The 23,852-nt window shown below is 47.1% G+C and overlaps 1 protein-coding gene across 4 annotated transcripts in view; it reads left to right on the top strand.

The window, feature by feature from the left end:
* LOC133130366 (MOB kinase activator 2-like) overlaps positions 1-23,852 on the top strand; it is a 45,874-nt gene that overhangs the window by 15,046 nt on the left and 6,976 nt on the right. Inside the window, exon 2 of one of the 4 annotated variants that reach the window (XM_061244910.1) lies at positions 4,404-4,673. The exons of 1 other annotated variant lie outside the window; for it this stretch is intronic. In XM_061244910.1, coding sequence (XP_061100894.1) covers positions 4,404-4,673 — 270 coding nt within the window. Of the gene's footprint in view, positions 1-1,549; positions 2,302-4,403; positions 4,674-16,504; positions 16,699-23,852 lie in introns of those variants that run through there. 2 more of the 4 variants (XM_061244912.1, XM_061244911.1) reach the window with 2 other exon arrangements.

The raw sequence follows: 23,852 nt of genomic DNA, 5'->3' as shown, positions 1-23,852 counted from the left end.
CAGAAAAGTTAATTGAGTTCACCAGAAACATTCTGGTGCTGAGGCCACAAAGTAAATAAACAGGTAATTACTCCAGCCCCATCACACAGGCCCACAGGGCCCTGAGCTCCGTCTGTCGTTAAGTTGCGTAACCGTGGAGACTGTGGCAGACAGGAATCGATCAGCCTGAGTGATGTAGGTGCTATGGTAATATTGTGCTGGGGAGCTCTCACACAGTTAGCCCATGGTAATATGAGGAGCTCTCACACAGTTAGCCCATGCTAATATGAGGAGCTCTCACACAGTTAGCCCATGCTAATATGGAGAGCTCTCACACAGTTAGCCCATGCTAATATGGGGAGCTCTCGCACAGTTAGCCCATGCTAATATGGAGAGCTCTCACACAGTTAGCCCATGCTAATATGGGGAGCTCTCGCACAGTTAGCCCATGCTAATATGGAGAGCTCTCACACAGTTAGCCCATGCTAATATGAGGAGCTCTCACACAGTTAGCCCATGCTAATATGAGGAGCTCTCACACAGTTAGCCCATGCTAATATGAGGAGCTCTCACACAGTTAGCCCATGCTAATATGAGGAGCTCTCACACAGTTAGCCAATGCTAATATGAGGAGCTCTCACACAGTTAGCCCATGCTAATATGGGGAGCTCTCGCACAGTTAACCGTCCAGCGTGTGCGGATGAGTGTCACCGGGGCCAACACGAAGAGGCTGTGTCTCAGTGCCCATATTTGCACACAGAGGTTTTGTAATAAGGGGGATGTAAATGGGACAGGTGTAACACCCTGTATGTTGCTCTAAAGCCCATATTTGGGACAGGTAGAACTGTCAGGTTTGGTTTATTGTATGGTCTGTAGTTTAATCCTCTCTTAATTTCACCTCTGGCCTCCATCCCGTATCAGGCTCTTCAAACAATACTGCATGCAGGAAGAAAAGCTGTACAGGCAATATATTTTTTATTATTCTATGTACTTATGTCATTGCAGCAATGTAGAGTGTACACCTGCTCATTGTAATATGCAGCCTGCTTTCTTTGAGAAATGTCCCGTTACATATAGCAGCGGCAACCTAAATATCTTATCGAACGCCTTATGTTTGGACGGATGTAGCATATTATAAACATGCTTTCTGATTGTTACTTGAAGATAAATGTTTGGCCATTGTGGCACCGGAATCGCTCCATAATTCCTGGAGCATGTATTGATTTTAGTTTCTTTTTAATCGTTTAAATATAAAATTCAGCTGAGGATAGTTAGAGGACGTCCCCAGTCCTATCATTAGTGGGAAGAATTCTCGTCAGGGTTTGACAGGTCTGCGGTTAGGGCTTCGGTTTGTTCGTTTGCCAGTGTATCCATGACGAAAAATACCCATGATCAAGGACAGAAGACCGTGAAACTTGAGGTCGGTTCTTGCCATGATTATTGAAACCAAACAGACTAGCAAGAATGGGGAGACCCCAGCATTTACTGTACTGATTGTTTCCGTTTTTTGTCTGCGTACCATTTTGAAATGGCTAAATGCAAGTAGCCTACTAACATTTGTTTACGTCAAGTAATTGTGATTGGGCGGTTCACTGTAGATTACAACTCCTACGCAATTGTTATTAATCATGGTGTTGTGTTTATCTGTCGCTGCAGGAAACACAGCTGCCGCCTAATTAGACGGTGTGTTTGTGCAATTTACAAGTTGCTCAAGCGTGAAAGGAACGGAAGAGGTAGCTTTTGATGGCTTTGGTGGATGCATCAAAGAAGGCTGAGTTTGATGGGGATTTTAGACCGCAGCACAGAGCCGAGGTTTCCAAGCTGTAGGTTATCTTCGTTTTTGTAGTGAGTTTTAACGCGCGTGTATTAATTTGATCGTAAGAGTTGCAATCCACGAATGAAAACAGTCTTGAAGGGAATCCAAATTAATCCAATACTGCCTGCTAGTAGTTTTTTATTTATTTGAGAAAAATACCACCCTAAATTGACGGATTCTTTGGAGTAACTAAATAAGGAAACAGCTGTGGAAGAACAAAGGTAGCCTCGTGGAAATTACGCCCTGCCATTTGACAAGCCAGTGGAAAACAACTTCAAAATCCGAATTAAAAAAAAAAAATCACGCTTTTACCACCGCATCGGTTCCTCGTTTGAACCCTACCACAAAACTCTGATATAACCCGTACGCTGTCCTCAGGCAAACTTTGGACAGGAAAAGACTACATTATTAGAAGCTGCCGGGTTCTTTGTGATTCTGGATTACTTCATCCGCATCTTGTATGGGAAAATGAGGTTAAAGAAGAACGGTTCCTACACAGTGAATCGGTAAGGTCTCCCCGTGGTTTTCTAGACGTCTAACTGTTTAACACACGAGGCTAAAACATCCTGCACCAATAGCTCAATGTGTACATACAATTAACAATGTTTCCGATCCTGCTCTGATGGGAACGGGTTTTAGGGTAACGCATTTCAAAAGATGTAGCTACAGACTATTGGAAAGAACCGCAATTCCCCCGCCAGTCCTCTCATCACTTAGCAACCTGGGCCTGGTCTTGTGTACATAATGCCTGTTCTTTCAGTTATGTGTGCAGCCAAGAGCATCACTTTTGAAAGTATTGGAGTAGTTTCTGTGTTAAGCTCAATGACCCCTCCCCGCTCCTGTTATCTACAGATGTCAGCAAAATATTGTTTGTTTTAGCCCTACAGTGCCAGACGTTGATTCAGTTGGTTGAGTTAACGTCCCTCTTAATGTCAGGTTTCTCTCGCTATTTTGAAAATGTGGCCTTTCTGTCGTTAATGGCACGTGTATCAACAGCAATTTCCTTCCTGACTTCTCTGGTCCCACCATTGTTCCCCAGCGAGCCATTATCCGTTATCAGCACAACCAATCAACGTAGGCAACCATTTTCATCTGGATTTTGTGCAGTTCTTGTGCAGTTTAATGAATGCGAAGCCTGGCTCTCTTGAAAGGCAGGTACTCTGTTAAAAGGTTTTGTCATTTTATTTCTGTGTGGTGTATTAAATTTAGGTTTGTCCACTTTCTCCACTTTAGACTGAACAGGTGGCGCAGGGATAATATCATCCAGTGTTAATTCTGGGAGTAACTGTGTACAGTGTAAATCGATAAATATTCTCTCTAAGCCATGCAGCAGTGTTAAGACTTGAAGCAACTTGGCTCTGTTTATACTAAAAATGGTTGTGTGTGTGTGTCTGTGTGTCTGTGTGTGTATAGGTGTGGTAAGTATCTGTATGTATACTTCAGTTGTGCCTTGTCAGTAGAGGGGTACTGACCCTGTGCCCCTGGACTGCTTCCCACAGTAAAGGTCACATGTGGGAGCCGGCAGTGTGGGCGTAGTGGTGGGTTTGTGTCATGTGACCACTGCGATCTGATTGGACAGCTGTGAGCTGATTGTGTCTTCTCCTGTAGTTTGTCTCTCTCTCTGTTGCCCAGGAGTCATTCAGTCATTGTGCTGGAGGGAGGGGCTTAACTATCCAGCAAAAGCCTTGTGGCTAAAAAAAGAAAAGAATATTCAGTAACAAGGGGAGAGCACTCTTTTCTGTTTAACAGTACCACATTATGATTTATGCGTTTGGCTTTGTCATACAGGATATTGAAGCAGCTTTATTAGTTTTAGTGGTTTGAGACATTTAACCTGCTGCACATGAAGCTGTATTAGAACTTTCAATACATGTTTAAAAATGCAACATGGAATTAGATTTTCCATGATTTGTAAATGTTTTTACCATGGTTTACTTGGATCATAGCATACACATCGCATGGTTAATTCGTGGAAACATCTTAAGCAGTGTTCTTTCTCATCATTATATGAAGGAAAGGCCTTGGGAATCTGAGGCCAGGGGTATGAGGCGGGGCTGGGGTTGGCTCAGGTCTCTTTCGGGGGAGCGCGGTCCCCCTGGCTCCCTCATAATTGGAACCCTGCCTGTCATTTCTGCATGTATTGTTTCTGATGCTGCAGCTATGCTGAAAGTGGATGTGCTTGTTCAGGTCGTCTCTGCATAGCATCCTTTCAGTGAATGACATTTCTCATCACTTTCTCTGCAGCTGAATGTGTCTCTGCGCAGGTGGTAATTTGAAGAGTGACATTCTTCTGTAGATGCCGAGGTTCTTGCCTCGACAGGCGAAAGTGCTTCCAAAGCCAGCAGCAACCCAGCCCTACAATCAGCAGTTTATTTATGCAAGACTGTTTGGCAACATAATCTTCCCACTTTTCAGCCAGTCAGGGAGGGAGGGCGAGAGGGAGGCAGGGAGGAGAGAGAGAGGGACAGAGTGAGGGAAGGAGAGAGAGGGAGGGGGGAGAGAGAGAGTGCAGAGTTGGGAGTGTGAGGGACGGCAGAGCAGATGCAGACTTCCAGCGCTCTGAAGGTTACGCCGGTCTGCTCCTGCTTTTTGTCTGCGTTCGGCCCAGGGCTGCGTCGTTCGCCGCGCACCGCCGCATCCAGCGCAGAACCTTCCGGACGCCCGGCACACCTGCTGCAGAGGGACAGCTGTCCGGTCTCCGTCGGGGCCGCAGGAGGGTGCCATGCCAACGCTCCGCTACATCGTCTGCACCCCAACGCCTGCCCTCCTCTGCTAGAGTCGCCAGGAAGGGCAGGAGAGTCGCCCCCCTCTCCCCCCAGCGCCGAGTCCCAAACGCCTGCATGGGGGTGCTGGTCTGTTGTGACTGCTTCTTCTATAGGTACCGCTCTTCTACTTCCTGTTCGGACCGACGCGAGGCTCCGGCATTTCTGCTTGTTGTCATGAGAACGCCCTCTCGATAGGCGGCAACGTCGGCCGCTTGTATGCAGCTCTGCTTTCTAACGTGGATATCTGTATGGGAGAGTTGCGTGGAACCTTTTGAGAATGCTGCGCAGCAGTCTGTCCGTGTGCCGTGCGTAGTCCAGCGGGGTGGAGAGTGGCGGGAGGTCAGGCCGGAGTGTGCGGCAGTGCGTGTGTCTCCGTCGCAGGGTTGATTTAGGACAAGCGCTGCACGCTGTGCCTGAGAGACTGCTGCTCGTGTTCAGTCGCTCTCTCGCACCTCTGCAGTCGGTAAGTCAGCTGCCCGGGAATGAGGCCGTTATGTTTGCCGATTGGGGTTGTTGTTGACCCGTGCAGTGCAGTGTGCGGGACCTACCGGCTTCTTGGTGTTTACTCTGGCTCCGCCACACAGGTAAGAGGGCCGTGTGATGGATTTGGGGAATTGTAATGTTCTGCAGTGCAGTTTTAGGTTAGTTTTGTGGATGGCACACGCACGCTCAGACTCTGTTTAAGGACTTGCTGCAGCGTGATGTTTTTGCTGATGCTCGCCAAACTGCGGCCTTCACAGCTGCATCGCATTAATCCACCGGAGCCCCGGCTTCTATTTTTGCTCCCTCCTGTCTTTTTTTTTTAACATGGAGAACAGTCAGCCTTTTGTCGCACAAGGAGGTGTCTGACTTGCAGTTTGGGAGGCTTCGAGTGCTGCTCTCTCGCTCTCTCTCATTCTATCTCTACCTCTCTCTCTTCTACTCCTCCTCCTCCTGCTTCTTCCTCTCCCTCCCGGCTGTTTTCCAAATATTGCAATCGACAAAACCTGCAGCAGGACCGTGGCTGTCCCGGATGAGCAGAAGGCAGCAGCGGCCGCAGTCCCCCGCAGGGGATGGGGTCGTCCGGGGGGGAAGGAGGGATCAGGGGGAGGGGGAGAGTTATGAGGACTGAGTGACCTCGTGCCTCCTGTATGCCTGCCTGCCTGGCTGTACAGGTGTCCTCTGGTGCAGAAATGAAGGGGCAGGGTCTGTTTTATGGAGCATGGCGTTTGAGCAGATCACGTTGTCCTCAGGCCGCTAACCTTCAGGAAGGATGCTGTTCAGATGCTAATTCCGGTGGAGGCGAAGTGACTTGGACTGAGAAGGAGATGCCTTAGGGGGGGTGTGATTTTCTTTCTGGCAGGATTATGGACACACCCAGCACTAAGGCTGCAAGATATTTCATATATTTATTGTCATCGAGATATGAACATGCAAGAAAAACTTTGCAAAAAGACTGCTTGAACTGCGATGAATAGTATTTATTCAAGTTGATGTTCTGCATAGGCTATTCATTGATTGGGATCTATGTGAGCAGCGTACCTGAAGCAAACACTTCAAAGTCATATCCTCATCTCAATATTCAGGTATCGCTTATCGCATATTTTCCTCATATCGCGCAGCCCTACCCAGCACCAGGTCACCTCCATCTCAAGAGTTCATGTGAAAAGCTAACGTGGTGGCCAGCCAATCCAAGGTCACTGTCAGTTGGCTGCATTTGCAGCCTCTCTCTATTGTTTGTGAAGCTTCTTCTCAATTTGGCTAATTACTTTGCTGGAAGACACCATTGCTGTTTGTCCTTCCACATGTGTCTGTTTAAGTAAGGTGAAGTGAGTCTGTTACTGTTTGCTTTAGTCTCATATCAGCTGATTTGGCTCCATTGGTGCGTGTTGGGCGGCTGGTCCTCTGTGTTTTGCATTTCTTGTAAGCCTCTTGATGGGTGCAGGATACCGTCTCAAAGTTGTTGGGTCAGCATTGTGCTTCGCCCATGTGATGTTTTCAGTGTCGGGCTCTCTGATTTCAGATATAGCCTTGACCGTGGAAAGGTTAGGGACGGCAGTTGCATCGCGCTAATGGCACTTCGGGCTAATGGAACATTGTGCTAACGGCACATCGTGCTGCTAATTGTACGTCGTGCTATTGGAACGACGTGCTAATCGTATGGCCTTTGTCACTTCTGAGATTGAGATTTTAAGGATAAATAGTTTCCAATTGTTTGACTGCGTGAGCGCGTCCTGTGTAGAAGTGGCATGTGTCCTCTGTTTAATGATTTGTTTTTTTATGCGGCCATCTTAAATTGCGTGGCCACAAATGCTGAACACGGTTTTTCTCCTCTGCTGCAACGGGCTGGATTAATGCCTCCGCTCCGGCTATCAATTTAATTAAACCTGAATTGATCTTGTGGTGGGAAAAGGGCAGATGTGAGCTCTATTCAGAGAGCTGGGTCTGAGCTGTGACTGGAGCAAGGGGAAGGAGGGTCAGTTTCATATGAAGTAGCTCATTGGTGAGTGTGGCTCCAGCAGAGCAGATTGCCTTTCTTAAAAGCTCATGCTTTTTGGCGGGGATCATCAAATCTGGCCCTCGCATCCAAATCCAGCCCTGGTTTTCTTTTCTCCCGGGTAATTTACTGACCAATTAGCATTAGCCAGACTGTCGTCACACCTGGCTCCCAGGTAAAGGGAGGATGGAAAACCTGCGGGCCTTAGCCCTCCAGAACAGTGATGTGCCTTATGGCGTACTGGTGGATGGTTATGTGATGGCTGAGTTACCTGGCTGTAGGTTTGGGATTCAGTCCTGCTGGTATTGAGACACCTCCCTGGTGCCGTTTCCCCCCCAGATCCAAACATAGAAGTGCCTTATTTAAACGCTCCCTTTCATTACTCTCCTGGAGGGAGCGGCCGTGTCTGCGGCAGATAAGCCTGCTGTGGTTTCCTGTGCCCCCTCCAGAGGGTACGCTCGGAGCACACGGCTCGCTGCAGCCCCACCCGCTCCTGAGGGACGAGTCAATGCGCTCCAGAGGCCTGCGGTCTCCTTTCTGGCACCGCAGAGCAGGAAATGAAGGGGGCAGAAGAGAACCACAGGCACAGTAAAGACCTAATACCTGTGCTTATTCAGGGCCCTGGTCTTAGTGGTCTACTTGAGTCTCATGCCGCTGTCGCATTTCAAGTTGAAGCCAAAGAATTCTTTAACTCATTCCTGGCTGCTATACGTTTTACGTGGCTGCTTACCTTCTCTGTATTGTTGCTCTAATGGAATGATGATCCCTGACACTGCATGTGTTGTAAGTTTGTGATTTATCGTTCGTTCTGTACTCTCTTGACTGGGCACAACAAGAGGCTTAAATATAGTAAAAAATAGGCTCTCATAGTCTCAATAGTATTCCCATTAAAAGACCAAGTTACTTGAAAGCAGTTGTTTTTTTGTTTGACAGTGTGACCTGTGTGGCACTTGTTGGGGAAATGTGTCCCTCTGCTGGTGGGAGGGCGGTAGTGCGTGTGCTCTCTCAGGCTCAGCTGGGCTGTGATTGGCAGGCTCATGTAGCCGCCGTCTCGCCTGCTGGGTCATTTCCACAGCATGTGGTATTCTGCCGTGTTGGTTATCTGAGATCTAGCGCCTTACAGACGTCGCCACAGGAAAGGGCTCATTTATCATGGAAACGAGACGCTCTGTTTAGCATTACCTCACATGCAGTCCGTTTCCTCTCCTCTTACAGTAAGTCTGTTCCTCCCTCCCTCCCTCCCACCCACCAAATGCATTGATTTTTATTTTTTTCATTCCGTTTTTAATAAATTGGCTCCCTGGGTATTAAAAGGCATTGCAAGGGTGTCCTGTTGCGCATGACTTGCATTTATGCATTCTATGTGGAATGTGTGGTTAATTGGGCTTTCCTGGGGTTCTGTTTCAATTTTCACTTTTATTTTTGGTACGCTATTAAGATAACACCCTGAGAATCAATGTGAAAAACTCCCTTCCTGTAAGTTATCAATTTTACCCTAAAATGTTCCTTTTAAGTTCACATTACTAAAAAGGCCGGACATCACTGTTCAGTCACTCAACCTTACTGGAGCACCATCCTTTAAAACTTTAGAGCTTTTATCTAGATGATGCATCTGTTCACAGCATGCTTGATGTGACCACTTTCAGCCATTTAATAAAGTATGCACCAGGCATGCTTAAAATAGTTTCAAAAACTATTAGTCAAAACACCAATGAAAAGTTTTAAGGCTGAACAAGTTTAAGTCTTTTAGGCTTGTCATTTCTTCCTTGTGGGGCTTATTTATGTGACTGAAAATAGTTCTGGTGCAGCCTTGTTACATACCTATACTGTTTAGATTTAACTTGCTGAAAAAATGCTGAAAATTCAATCCGGTTTCAAACAATGTGCTTGTTTCACCACATACAATCAAACCCCCCCACCAACTGTACTTTCAGACAAAGTACAGCATCGTTACATTGTTTCAGTGTTTTTGTTTTTTTGTGTTACATGTTTGTTTGCAGATTTTTATTTTTTTTTCATCCCTGAAGGTTTTGGAACAATGGAACAATGCAGTGGCCACCTTGCCCTGCCCAGCAGCCTTCCTGCCCCGCCCGCGCAAGGAGGCCACATAAAATCTCTGCCCCGCTCCGCTCTCTTACCATGGGGACGCCAGACCTGCCCTCGCTTAGCTCTGAGACCTGAGGAATGCTCAGCTTACGGCCTTTCGGCCTTTGTCTAGTGGGAGGCTCTTGATTTTGTGCGTCTTCTGTCAAAACAAAACCATTAAATCAGTCCTTTTATCACACGTCGTCAAAAGGGAAAATGGCATGGCATTTAGTTGCGGCCTCCCTACAGCCATCTTGCGAGACACCACAGGGCAGATCACGTCACAGTCCGGTCCAGGTGGAGTCCGCCATTCGTGGTCCAGTGACATTCTCGCACCTCGTTCTACAGGGGATAGACACTTCGACAACACGTTTTGTATGAAGGGAACTTGGTCTTAAATGAGTGTGGTTAATGCGCGCTTATAATGGAAGTGCCTTTGAGACCCCCCCCCCTGCAGTTTGAAGCCCATGTCCTTCGCTCTGAAGTAACATGGTGTTCTGGTAGAACGGCATGCGTGAGCGATGAAGGAACAGTATGTGAGAGGCACTATTACGATCATGAGTGGAGCATGTGAAGTCTAGCGAATGGTTCTGGGATATATCACCATGGGTAAGGAGGATTCTGGGACGTATAGCCGGCCAATGGTGAGGGAGAGATGGTCCCAACCGTTTCACCCAAGTGGAGCTTGGTCATTTATCACATCGCCATAGCTGCAAAACTGCCAGAAGTGTTTGTTTAAACATAAATATCATGATATTACATAAGGACATATTTTACGGTCGTGGAATTTGACGATGCGAAAAAATAGAATAAATAAATGGAGTTCCAGTGAGTTAGTCCCGTCCTCCCCGAACGGGACATTGTGTTCCAGGCCTGAGACGTGCCGCAGCTGCCCTTAATGAGAGAACATTTGGGGAAGCGTCTCTGCGGGCCGTCCCGGCGGGGCAGGGGCGCAGCGACCGCTCTGCACCTTATCGCCGAGGCGCATAAACACAGGAAGCCAGGCTCGGGGGGACAACAATGCCAGAGAACATTCCTGAAGCTCTCCTCGGGAGGAAGCGGAGAAAGTCCTGTTCTTCCACGGCAGAGCTTTAACCCCTCAGCGCTGACCTGCGCCCTGCTGGGTGAGCGTTATGCAATGGGTTCACACTCGCCGTGCGCAACGCGTCTGCCCAAGTCAGGATGTGTGATCCAATGACCCTGTGTTTTGTGACAGGATCCGTACGGGGTGTATGTGGCATTTCTGAAGTTGATTGCGTAATTAAAAAGTATTGAAATGAAAGGGACGTCTCTCCAATGAACCCTTTAAGTTGAGAGATCACAAATATGTGTGATTAGAACGTTCTTAACTGAACCTTCTAATGCTGACGTAACCGCCACCACTTGTAATTGAATGCAGTGGAGTTCTGGAACATTCCATACAACCTACTCTTCGAAGGTTTAAAGAACTTCATTCCCTCATTGTGTCCCTCAGGAGTCGCCCCTCTCTCTTCTGTGTGTTAATTCTCTGCACATGCCCATACCTCTCACCTGCTAGATGAGGGACCTTTTTCCTTGTGCTATTTGGAGTTCTCCCAGCATGCTTTGTGGCGTGTACCCAGGCCCGTGGCACGGCAGTGGTAAATGCGGCTGAAGGGTTGCAGCCGCAGCGAATCGGGTTACAGGTATGTGTGTGTGTGCATGTGTGTGTGCATGCATGTATGCGTGCGTACACCGCATTTTCCCTCTTAAGGACATGTGGCGATGATGATGTTCCAGTTTCCCGTCTTCTCGAGCCGGGCAGACACCACGAGAGACCGGGAGAGGCCCTCTGTGTTTATGTAACAGCGTACACCCCGTATCTCACATGCGTGACTCCTGTGTGCCGCTGAGGGTCTTCTGTGAACCCTCTATCAGACCCCCCAGGGTGCCCCAGGTGAGAAGACCAAACGGGGCAGATTTCACCGGCATACCCTCCTCTTAGACTCTTTATTAGTGCCTGCAGAATGGTGGTACAAAGAAAGCAGAAACCCGCACATTTCGTGGCTCAGTAAATTAGCAGGACTGTGTGGTTCCCCGTCTGCGAAGTCTAAGCTGAGTGTTTTTTATTTACTATTTATTTAAGGTGAATCCGTTTCATTTACCTCGGAGTGGTTATGCAGGTAGCTGCAACCCTTTGAAAATTATTCCGTTTGCCACGGGCGACGACGAAGCTGGCACAAGCGGTGCTGACTCAGTGTGAACCCTAATTGTGTGCAAACAGTGTTATGTAATCTCCAACAAGGTGACCTTGTATTGCAGGGTTCTGAGGTATGGTGGAAGAGACGGGTTGATGATTAGCAGTGGAGGTGTGACCTGCTGCCTTCGGGCCATCCTGTAAGACTTTGTGCATCAGTATGTACTCTTTTTGCTGTTTGTGTCTGGGTAAGTGAATGTCATGTTCCCATTGAAACCCTGGAATTTTACATAACACCTGGTGCTGCTTGACTGGCGTTATCCTTTATGGCATGCGTACATTGTGAGGATTCCTTGTGAGTCGCACAAATGCAGATGTAGTCCGTCTACCTGAATGGCACAGAGTCCTGCGTATCCAGTGCCATGCAGAATTCTCTTCGATTTCAGTTGGAAAGATGCTTCCTGTGTGTTGGAAGTATGAGTGTCTATTTCTCTGTCTTATTGGTTACAATTTGAGAGTAGGTTTATTTCTTGGGTTTCTGTAAAACTGAAAAAAAAAAAAAGTTTTACGGTTTTGGTACCTTTTGTAAACCGATTGTAAACACTGTGGTCAGGTGTTAGCTGCGTAGCAGAAGGAACTTCTCATGAAAATAGGTTTGGGTAAACCGTTTTGAGACTCATTGTTTAAGAATTAGCTTCTTATAGGATCTTTAGACATAAAGTTAAGGAGCAGCTATACAGCCTTCAACAGGTGCCAAAACAGAGTAGAATTTCCTGTTGTGGGGCTATTGGGTGGCTCATCCAGTGAAGGCACTGTTCTAGTGCATTGATTGGTCCCACAGTTTGGGGTTGAATCTCGACCATGTCCAGTAGCCCCGCAGGGCAACATGCGGTCAGTGATCGCATCACCCACGATTAAGGAGATTTCCTATTGCTTTACGGCCACTTGGCATCCCCTGATTCAGACAAGCTTTTCTGCACACTCTGGAAATAAAATAGCAGAGGTTTTGTGTAAAGGGTGCTGGTATGCATGTTGATTCGGGGAGAAAAATGGTGCAGAGCATAAAAAAAGAAATGATCTGCTGTAGCTAGAAATTAAATGTGAAAACTAATAATTCCAATGACATGGAAATGGACTCTGTGCCAAGTCTGATGGTGAATGACTTCTGTATACAATCTGATGGTGAATGACCTCAGTATACAGTCTGATGGTGAATGACCTCAGGATAAAATCTGATGGTGAATGACCTCAGGATAAAATCTGATGGTGAATGACCTCAGTATACAGTCTGATGGTGAATGACCTCAGGATAAAATCTGATGGTGAATGAACTCAGTATAAAATCTGATGTCTTGGGACAGATATAGCATGTGTACCTTCACGGCTGCTGCCTGGGTATTTGGGGCCCCCTGAAAAGATCTCACGCACCATAGGCCCTAGGAATCATCCTAACCCCCCCCCCGACAAAACACACACACACACACACACACACACACAACCCTGCTTCCACTGGAGCCGGTTGCTCTGTCTAGGCTGTTGACAGATCTTACACAACATGAATTTGGGATAATCTCCATTTACTGTAAATGGGTGGGATGCTCCTTGATCCATGTGTCTGTGAGCTCCTCCTCAAAGATGCAGGAATGAGAGGTATGTGTAATCTTCCCTAGCCTCAGGAGATGAATGTCCATCCCTTCTGGAGCCTCCCTATCAGCGACATGCCGGACATTTCTAGCTCATTCCATATTTCACGCCAAATAAAACGTGTGTTTGCTGTGATTTCAAGCAAAAAGCTTTCTTTTTTCCCCCACTCTTATTCCTGGGTGGCATTGAGCAATTTCACAGTATTCCAATTTGACAGTATAGGTCAGTGCCTGAAATGCTTCTCAGTACTTTCCATAAATCACCAATAGCAGCCGGGATTTCGCACTTGTGAATAAGTTATGGCCACATTTATTAATTTATTTTGCATTTGAGACCTTCACAAGGCGCACACTAGCTCTGCACGTGTGTCTAAGCTACCCTGGGCCACTTCCAATATCGTAAATGTTACTGCAGTCTTTAGACCAACATGTCGGCTGTTTAATTTCTCCCATTTTATACTTGCTTTCTGAAGCCCACCGTACCTGGATGCCTTTTGGCCATGATTTGGTGATGAAAGGAGGCAGAGCCCTTCTGCATTGGTGTGGGTGGCAGGACGGCTGCTTGCATGTTCTGGACACAGCTGGAACCCCTTTCCCACCTTAGAGCTGTACTTTCATTCAGTGCGATTTGTAGGAGCGTCCTCCAGGAGCATGCACTGTTACTGACCACTGATACACAATGTACATACTCAGTTATTCAGACACATGCGTGTGCGCGCACACAAAAGTATGCATGCACGTACAGCCACTCGTGTACGCACACACGCACACACTGCCACTGGTGTACACACACGCACACACATACACAACAGCCACTTGTGTACACGCACACACACTTGCATGTACAGCCACTGGTGTACACACACACGCGCGCACTGCCACTGGTGTACGCACACACATACACATACCCACACACACACACACACACACACGTACAGCCACTCGTGTGCACACACACGTACAGCCACATGTGCTCGGTTGAGTGAGCTGACCTCCAGAGGGGCCCCTTGCTCGGAAGCCAAGATGAACAGTGTTTCTAGAAGCAAACGCTGCAGCAGCCAGTGGTATGTGCCACCTCTGCAGAGTTCGTACTGTTCTTCATGGCACCTCCAGGAGGCCTGTCTCTTCCCATCTGTCTCTGTCTGTCTGTCTGCTTGTTTCTTTCTGTTTTGTTTTCACTGAAGATGGATGTCTTACTTTTCTTGTAATGTTTACTGAAGAAACACAGAAATCTGGGCTGCAGTGACTAACCATACCCTGGACAGAAGTTATGATTTCGATTTTTTTCACATCCCTTGGCAAATCAGGATGTTGTCAGCGCTCCTACTGTATGTTTGCTCCAAAAACAATATTTGATGGTGCAAAAGAAAAATGTTTATAATTGAAAAAAATGTTTTATTGAAAGATCTACACTCACCGAGCACTGTATTAGGAACATTTGAACTTTATTGCACCTACTTATTCATGCGATTATCTAATCAGCCAATTGTGTGGCAACAGTGCAATGCACACAATCATGTAGATACGGGTCAGGAGCTTCAGTTGATGTAACATCAACCATCAGAATGGGTAAAAAAAAAATGTGATCTAAGTGACTTTGACCCTAGAATGATTGTTGGTGGCAGACAGGGTGGTTTGAGTATCTCAGACAGCTGATCTCCTGGGATTTTCACATGCACTAGTCTCTAAAGAATGATGCTAAAACAAAACAAAAAATGTAAAACAGTAAGCAGAAACGCCTTGTTAATGAGAGACGTCAGAGAAGAATGGCCAGACTGGTCAAAGCTGTCAGGAAGGTTACCATAACGTAAATAACCACACATTACAGTGGCATGCAGAAGAGCATCTCTGAACAAACACATCATAACTATTAACTGGATAGGCTTCAGCTGTAGAAGACTAAAAAAAGAAGTCTAAAATGTCTAATAAAGTGCTCACTGAGTATATAATGGCTGTTCAATACTCTCCTCCAGAACAGATGTGTGGCCCTAGGACTAGCTCTGCTGTTTATGGAAGCACTAGCACGTCAACCTGGTTGAGTCCATTGTGAATGATTCATCTTAGGGCTACAGAAGAACACAGAGACTTCTTTGTATTCTTCAATAACTGGCAATAATTCTTCTTTGGAAAAAAAAGGGTGAAATTGTGAAGTAGAAAAGCATAAGTTATGCAATGTAAAAATGTAACTATTAATTATTATAAAAAACAACAACAGCTTGCTGTTGACAAGCTGAAGGCTTGGTTAGGGAACGAAGACAGCTATTCCCTTGCCTGATCTCATTGGAGGAGATTGAACTAAGCCCGAAAGTAGAAAGGGCCATCCTGTTTCCATCAATTATGCCAATTTGGATCATCAGTTGGTTCCATGGGAGAGTAATGCATTTGATTACTTCATGCAGTTAGCGTCACCCACCACAGCGTAATTTATTTGAAACCAGCTAACGTCACAGGAACAAACTAACATTACTTCGGTGGAAAAAATACTAGACCACATGCTGTTGCTGTCGGAAATTATCCACTTCAGATAGGTTTCCTCAAACCATTCGCTTTCTGTTTCCTCTTGCAGTAAATCTTCCTACATCTGCAACGTAGGCTAACTAGGAAGTCAAGTTATAACCAATGTTAGGCTATAGCTTATTTTATGACGTTTCAATGCCTAATGCGGGTCACTATGAGCACTGCAAGTAAACTCACTTGAATCTTTGACCAAAACCTAGGCATCTCGTAGCTTATAAATGAGGATCCGGAATTTAAATTTATACATTTTTTAAATCAATAAATTCTGAGGATATACTGCTCTTCATAACTAGATTATTCGTGGATGTAACGATATTTACACAAGTTAGCCTGACATCAGTGTCCGTTCTTTGGAAGCATGACGAATTCAGACCGGATTCAAACGGAATATGGTTTCTTCGGAAACGTATGACAACCGAAGTAAAATGTGGAATGTAGTTGTGTTATTGGTGTGCAAAACAGTTACCCAGGAAAAATGATAATTTAATTTAACGAATACATCTCTCTGGGCTTAGCTGGCTATGCATATAAAGTATCTTTAAAAAAAAACAAAACCTTTTTTAAATTTTTTATATAGTCTTCAATGATTTTGTAAAATCATTTTAGAAACGCATGCATGTATTTGTAGTGTTGGAAATTACTGCTCCTAGTAATTTTCTTAAGTACTTTATCACAAAATTCTTGGGCAGTAAACATTGTTTTGTATGTTCGAGTGCAAGCATGATCATATAATAAATGGTTCTATTAGTAATTTCTTAAAACTTGTATTTAGTTTTAATGGTCTTGTAAAATGTCTCTGTCCCCACATTGTAGTTATGGGCCATAAAGAGCTCTTATTCTAAACGGCATGTTTCAATTTCCTTTCACGAAAAGAACATTTTGCCATTGAAACACCGCGTGTTAATTGCAGCGAAATTAAGTAGACTCGATGCGTGTTACAGTGAAGCTCAGTAAAAAGTTCCTCAAACTGTCTAGCTCCGCCTGATCTGCAGTGATAGGCTGTGGGCGAGTTTAGGACAGCCCTCCTTGAAGGGAAAAATCTGCCTGTCACTTGAAAGGGGAAAGAAGAGACGGTTTGTATTCATTTGACCAGTGAGTGAGTTGAAGACAGAAAAAGTGCCATTTTCGGAACCCTCTGCCGTTACCATGGTTGGAGATCACTGTGCCTTTTCAGTAGATAGCACGAGTAAGCGCTCCCAAAGAAGCGCTAGAAGCGGACTGAGCTGTAAAATGGTTCTTCAGGCATTCGGCAAAGTTTTGAGGTAAATATTAATTGTAGTTGATAAAGTGTATTTGCATATGGCTTGCTTACTATGTCAGATACAACGTGTATTAAACTCGTACGGCATGTCGGCGTCATGAAGTTTGTAATTCGCGCATCAGTGCCAGGTCAGCATGCTCCATGTTACTGTAGAAGTTTACAGTTGGGCAAAAACTGGCTCGGGACCGACGTATTTGTATTATTTCCCCGCTGTGAATATACTGATTAAATTGTAAAGTACGCTAATGAAGCATTGCGTGCTACATGCAATCAAAAATATAATGTCTAGCGCAGGCATAGGTTACCGTGCGTCCAACAAGCAGGGTTAAAAACAATGTGGTTTTTTTCTTCTAAACCACATTTTTTAGAAGAGCCCCTTTACGCACTAATGGCTGTACAATAACAAACACGAAAGTAAATGTTTTTGTTCCGTATGAGATGTCGGGCAATTGATTTGATGATATCTATTAATCATATCCTGCCGTTGACGGTAATATTATTGTATACTATAAAATAACCTACACAAGGAAATAGTTCCGAAAATTGTAATATGAGGATTGGGGCAGGGCTTTAATTCTAAGGCATGAAGGTGTGTCTCCCATAAATCAATTTGTGTACAGCCTACAGTGTGTGTTTTTTTTCTTTAACGAAAGGCAGTTACTTGGTGGCTTGCAAATAGTAAATATTTACAATCCTGTAATAAACGGATGTGGATCCAAGACGAGTCGTCTCTAATGCTTTCCATAACTGGGTCAGTGCATAATTAGATCCCAACTGCAGTCTTGCAGTTCTTAATTCTGAAATTAGGTGATTTTGAGCTTCTTCCTATGTGCACTACCTGCTTAATTAATAGCATAATTTAAATTGTATAACTGTATAGATCGCCTGTAAGTGGAAGTGCTCTACAGTAAGCAGTGCCACCAGTCAGCCCATTTTGTTGTTGTTGTTGCAAGAATCATTGTAATTTTTATTCTAAATATGTGCAAATGCAAAGTAATTATTTGCACAAGTTAAAATGCCATTAAATAAAATGTTGGGGTGCAGGTGTTTCCCGAGTTCATCTGAATTTGATCTGTGTCCCTGATTTTAACAAACAGGGAATTAAATTAGAGCACAGTCCATTTTATTTAACATGGGTAATGATGATGAATGCATTCATATAAAAAAAAAAACAGCTTTTAATTGGTCTGCATTTCATTCCACATTTGTAACTGATAAATGGTGAAAGGTGCTCACATGCAGGACGGGTGTCTGTGCTGTAAAAACGCTCTCTGAACCTGGGGCTTTGCCTCAGATAAACGGCTGCAGTTAATGACAGCTGCCTGATTTTCCTGGGCGAAGGTGTGAGATTGTGAAATGGGGCCAGACACGATGGCTCTGTGTGTATAGACCCTCTGCTGATACTCATCTCAGAGCTTAAAGTTCATTAAGCTCCTGACACCAGCAGTCTCCTCATTCCTGCGTAATTTTGTGTCACGTCATGTTGTTCGACCCTGCGGCGGGTCTCTGTAGATGATGTCCCTGCAGCGCTGTGTCTTCAGGGAAACCGGTTTTTCTTTGTGCCAGAAGCCCTGCTGGCATATGTGAAGCCCTGCTGGTGTACGTGAAGCCCTACTGGTGTACGTGAAGCCCTGCTGGCGTACGTGAAGCGCTTTCCTCCGGCTCTGTGGTGTGCGACCTGTGACCTGTGGGCCTGTGACCTGCAGTGTAGTGAGTGGCGATGGCATTATTTGGGCTTTGGAGGAGGACGTGTTCCTCTCCGTTGTCCCCAAACGACAGCAGTTACAGCAGTGAGTGTTCATGTGTGTGACTGAGCCTTCCAAATGTGAGATGAAGTATTTAAAAAAAACAAACTAATCAACTGTATTCATTTTAATTTAAGGTTACTGGACAATATTGTCTTGCACATTGCCAGTGGCAGAGCTCGGCAGAATCTGATGTGATCCCTGCTTTCACATAATCTGTGTTGTAAAAAGGAGCATTTGTGACTTTCACAACTTTTTCATGGAATGAATAATGTCTTTTGGCTAAGCTTTCCCAGTACAGCAGTTATGTACTAAAGTTATGTTCTAAAGAAACAAAATCTTCCACTGTTTTTCCTTCTCAGGAAAGACTGCTGAATTGACCAATCGCACTGCTTTTTTTCACATGTTGTGTCTATTTATAGTAGGCCGACTTCTTTCCACTTCAAAGCGAACCGCCTCTTCCCTTTGTCAGTAATTGACGCTCCACCTTCAGTGAAATGGGCAGGACTGAATTCCCGAAAGCGCAGCGGTTGGGCACGCAGTCGTGTTCGCTGCTGTATGACCTGAGACAGCAGTCCTGTTTCTTTCCTCAGGAAGACGTGACACGTGTGTGCCAAGGCACTGATGCATCTAGCAGGCGGAGGGTGTGGTGAGCACTTAATGCATCCAAAGCAGTCACGTAGCTCTCTACTGCACATACAACTTGATGAATAAGGGTGGCTTAAAACACTATGCGATTAATATCATTTGTATTACTTTCGCAAGGTTTGAATACGTGCGGGTCCAAATAGCTGTCTCACTGATGCAGCCTCATTGTTGGGGCTGCAAAAGCAAACCCGACTTGTCCTGGAAAAGTAAGTCTTTGAATGTGGTCTTGTTGAAGGCTGCCCTCCCTTCAGGAAGGCCTTGCAGCTGAAAGCTGGCTCTCCGGTGTGTTCCTGTCACAGCGATACGGCCCTGCGCGCTGATGGTGCCGTCTGAAGGTCTGCAGGGCGGCTGAGTCAGCCCGTGAGGTTCCGGCACACTCCGTGCCATACGGCCCGAAGCACGCCCAGCTCTGTAACTCAGCCCTGATGAAGGTGTCTGCTAAGCAGATAAATAATATGGCCGTTTCAGTGGCAGAAGCGCAGTCGGACATTATTAACAAAGCGGTCAGTGAACTGCTGTCGGTTTGACCTGTCGGGTTTGTCCCAGCTGGATGTCCTGTGTGTGGGGCTGCAGGTGGCATCAGAGATGGGTCTGGCTCTCCTCAGCCAACCCCATGGCTCAGCTTTGTGCATGGAATTGTTTTGTGCCGTATTAAATACGACTTTCGTAGTCCTTACATGTCCTGAGATTATGGAAAAATCAAATTACTTGAAAACGGCAATATTTTAGTAGTTTAGGCCAAGATTTTGTATCTAGAATACTGTAATATCTATGTCTTGGTTTTATAAAAACCTGAAGGGTGATCCTTTTCATGGATTTAGGCATATTACATTGCTTCAATGATTGGTCAGCAGTAATTGTGGTGTAGCTTAATGTGGAGTTTTCATGGGTCCCTGACTGCGAAGGAGCGGAGCTTGCCGAGGACTTGAACCGTTCTGTAATTTGCTTCATGGGCTCGGTGTGGAAACCTGGCTTCTCCCCTGAGCTCCCACACGGTCTGCAGCGGCCCGGGGCAGCGAGCGGAGCTGCGTTACGCCTGGAGCTCGTCCAGCCTCGTTTTAGCGCCCTAATGACAGCCCTGGCGTCTCCCCCGGCCCTGCGGTTTTTCGTGGAAAAGGCCCGGTCACCGCTTCTATAATGGGGAGCTAAACGGCGGTTCCAGAGCCCTGGCGTTCAGTGGTGAGCGACTCCACATTTGCGTTTCTCAGTCTGCGCGGTAGAATAGGGCGCTGTTTCTCTGGGCCCGCCAACCCACCCCCGCGCCGTCGGTCCTGTACCAAACACACCTTCATGTGCCTGTCTCAGCCCTCCACTGTGCGCGTCTCTGCTGTCGACTAACCCGGACCAGCAGCTTTCTGCATAGTGCTGTACATACTGTGCACGAGTGAGGTGTGCTTGTTTTTCATAGTTTCCACGTTCTGAAAGGCTGGCCTCCAGCCATCCGTGTCTATTCTGGTTGGCCCACATTGCTCTGCTTCTATTCTGGGAAACATTCGACTTCTTTTTATACACATCCTGTTTCATCTGTTTTCTTCTTCAGAAGGTCACCTGACCGTTGCAGGTTGCCGTCTTTCAGGATTGTTGGAATAGCTGGCATTGTAATCTTGAAAACAGGTTGGCGCCGCATTCATTTCGAACCCGTGAGCGTTTGTACCCCTGCTTTTTACCTCTCCGCTTAACCGTGACGAGTTCTATTCCTGTCCTTAAAACGGGAGCGGCCCGTTGGCTAATTTCAGCCGCGCGGGCCGGGGAGAGCTCCTCACGTCGGTCGCTGAGACGCTGCGTCGCGGAGCGAGGGACAGGCGAGGCTTGTGTGGGCCGCTGGCTCACGGCTACGCAGCGGGGCGGAGGCGTGCGCGGTGCGTTCTGGCAGCGCTGAGGTCGCCGCGCCCACCCTGGGGCCCTGGGGTTCAGCGCTTATTATGGGGTGGCTGATTAATTCAGTATGAGACCAACGGGAACCCCCCCCCCTTCTCTTTCCACTCCGCTGGGCCTCCACCAATCAGAGGCTGGGCGCCACTGCCTGGGCGACAGGAGCCAATGAAAGCATTTCTCACATTAAATAAAAAAAGTCTTGCGTTTAAAGGAGGTCTTACATTTCTTAGACTTAAAAGAGGTAACGCTGCAATAAAGGCATAAAGAAAGTAAAGAAATGATGTCCAATAAGGGCATTTCGTACAAGTCCAACCAGACGTCCAAGGTTGCGTAACACTGCAATAAAGGCAGGAATCTGTATTCGCTCTGCCTCCTGACGTTTAAGTGAGACGTGTAGGTCAGTGCTGGAATCTCTGCAGTTTTGACTGCTGGGAGGGGGCGGGGGTGCCATGAGCCCGTTTTTCAGAACGGACGCAAACTTCACATTTCAAAGAAAAACTTTTTCAAAGGGAATTTTCGTTTACTCTTGAGAAGCACAAGGATGTGTTAAGTGGATGTTCTGTGTGTTTTCCGTGAGCGGAACCCAGATGCTGTGATTGCGGTAATTAAAAACAGAGCCGTAATGGGAGTCTGGACGCGGTCTGCTTTTCTGTGTGTTCCGGGGCTGTGACTGCGGGGGAGATATTTTTAGCCCTTGCTCATTCAGCAGGTCGTCAGAATAACCCCATGGATTTAATCATAGGCCAGCCATAAGGGCTCTGTCTGGCCCTGGCCCTATGTCTCTGTGTCTCTCTGTCTCTCTGTCTGTCTCTCTGTCTCTGGGCTGATGTTGTGTCTGTGTCTATGTGTCTGTTTCTCTGTCTGTGTCTCTGTCCGGGTCTGTACCTCTTAGGTGTATCTGGGCTGATGTTGTGTGATGCTTGTCCTTCTGCTCTGGGCCTGTATTAGCTGGGCTCTGGAACAGAAGCCTGATCTGAACAGGAGGCCAAGCCTGCCCCCCCCCCCCCCGCTCCCTAGTTCCATCCTGGAGTACGAGGCACCTGAGGCCGTCTCCCTGGCCCTCTGCCCCGCACCCCGGCACCCTGCCCCCACCCCGGCTCCCTGCCCCCACCCCGGCTCCCTGCCCCTGCCCCCACCCCTGGCACGCTGCCCCTTCTCTGTTCCCGGCACGGGGAAGTGCACTGCTGCAGGCTGTCGAGGGGACAAATGGTGCCAATAAATCAGCCCCCCCGCCCCCCCAGTTACCAAAGCAACCTGTGTTTGGCCCTTCCTCTTTCTGTTCCTCTGGAGCCTGAGTGCTGTTCACAAGCATGTGCCACTGCTGAGCTATGCGCTAAACTGTTACAGCACTGGGGTCTGGAGGCACTGCCATTTCAACTTCTGTGTGTGTGTGTGTGTGTGTGTGTGTGTGTGTGTGTGTGTGTGTGCGCGCGTGCGTGTGCCTGTTTGTGCGTGTGTGCGTGTGTGCGTGTGTGCGTGTGTGCGTGCGTGTGTGCGTGCGTGCGTGCGTGCGTGCGTGTGCGTGTGTGTGTGCCTGTTTGTGTGTGTGCCTGTTTGTGTGTGTGCATGTGTCCACATGCTTGTGTTCCTGTGTGTGTGTGTGTGTGTGTGTGTGTGTGTGTGTGTGTGTGTGCCAGTCTGTGTGTGTGTGCGTGCATGAGCCCACATGCTTGCGTTCCTGTGCATGTGAGTGCAGGACTAAATACTTTTGTTTGTTGTGGGCGAAAAATCCTTTGTGTTCATGTCAAATGCCACCTCCCTAATCCTGTTCCTAAAGTTTTTTATAAAGTATTCATTTATTGCTCCTTTTTTTTTTTTTTTTTTTTTTGATTCCCCAGAAACTACCTCAGTTGGTGAATTGTGTGGTAGTCGGGCAAATTGTGGGGCCTTTTGTACTTTTAGCATAAAGAAAACTTCCCTGCTGGCCGCAGTTCTCTGGCACCCCCCTCCCCCCTCCCTTACCCTCTCTCCTCCCGCCTGTGCTCTTTCTCCCAGCAACAGTCTCCTGTGGAAAAATCTTGGCCATAAAAGGCATGTTGGAATCCGTACGCTGTCCTGCTAATGTGAGCACAGTGAGCGTTGGATGTGGCCAGGAGCGGTGGAGAAAAACCTTGCATCACCAAGCCTACTAACCACAATTTCTAAAGCCCCCATGATGCATCAGGCACGGAGTCCCGTCATTTACCTCACGGCCATTAGCCCTTATGGGAACGGTGCCGTGGGCATTGAGCTGAAGACTCTCCCTGCCTGTTACTGCCCGGCAAAGCACGTCTTCAGCAGGGTCGTTCGCCACCTGCCGTTTTTGCGGGCGTGGTCAGACCGGGCGGGCGGGCCGCGGGGGGGACCCTGCGTGTGTCCGGAACACTCGGCCCCGCCAGCGAGGGCTGTGCGGTGAATTCCAGAGGCCTCGGTGGAGGGGCCACAGACAGAACGGGACACGCACGGAACGTGCCCTAATCCCGCTGGAATGTAGCCGCTCCCGCCTGGTTAACTCCGCTTACATCCGCATCCGTCTACTGCTCTTACCTGCTCCTCTACTCCTCAAATGGCTGCCCGCAAATGAACAAATACAGACACTGGTCGTATCCATATTCTACTATGCTGCTGGGTACATTGTGGATTTTACAGTCAGGTTTTTTTTAGAGCAGTTCAGTCTGTATTCATTCAGATTTTAGATGGTTCATTTCCGGATATGTCTGGGCTTTAACCAGAAGTTGATACTGAGTTGATACCCCAGCTGCAGGGAGTGCTGTAGAGCTGCTGCTGTTGGGATTGAGAGTTTGGCTGTGCTGGAACCAGAGTGCCACTCCAGGCCTGAAGCAGCTGTGGCAGTCAGTCGCTGCAGGGGAGTCTGGGAGCTGAAGTGCTGGAGCCTCCAGGCCTGCAG

Source organism: Conger conger, chromosome 6 (assembly GCF_963514075.1).
Source record: "Conger conger chromosome 6, fConCon1.1, whole genome shotgun sequence".
NCBI lineage: Eukaryota > Metazoa > Chordata > Actinopteri > Anguilliformes > Congridae > Conger > Conger conger.
This window is presented reverse-complemented; position numbering and strand designations above follow the sequence as displayed.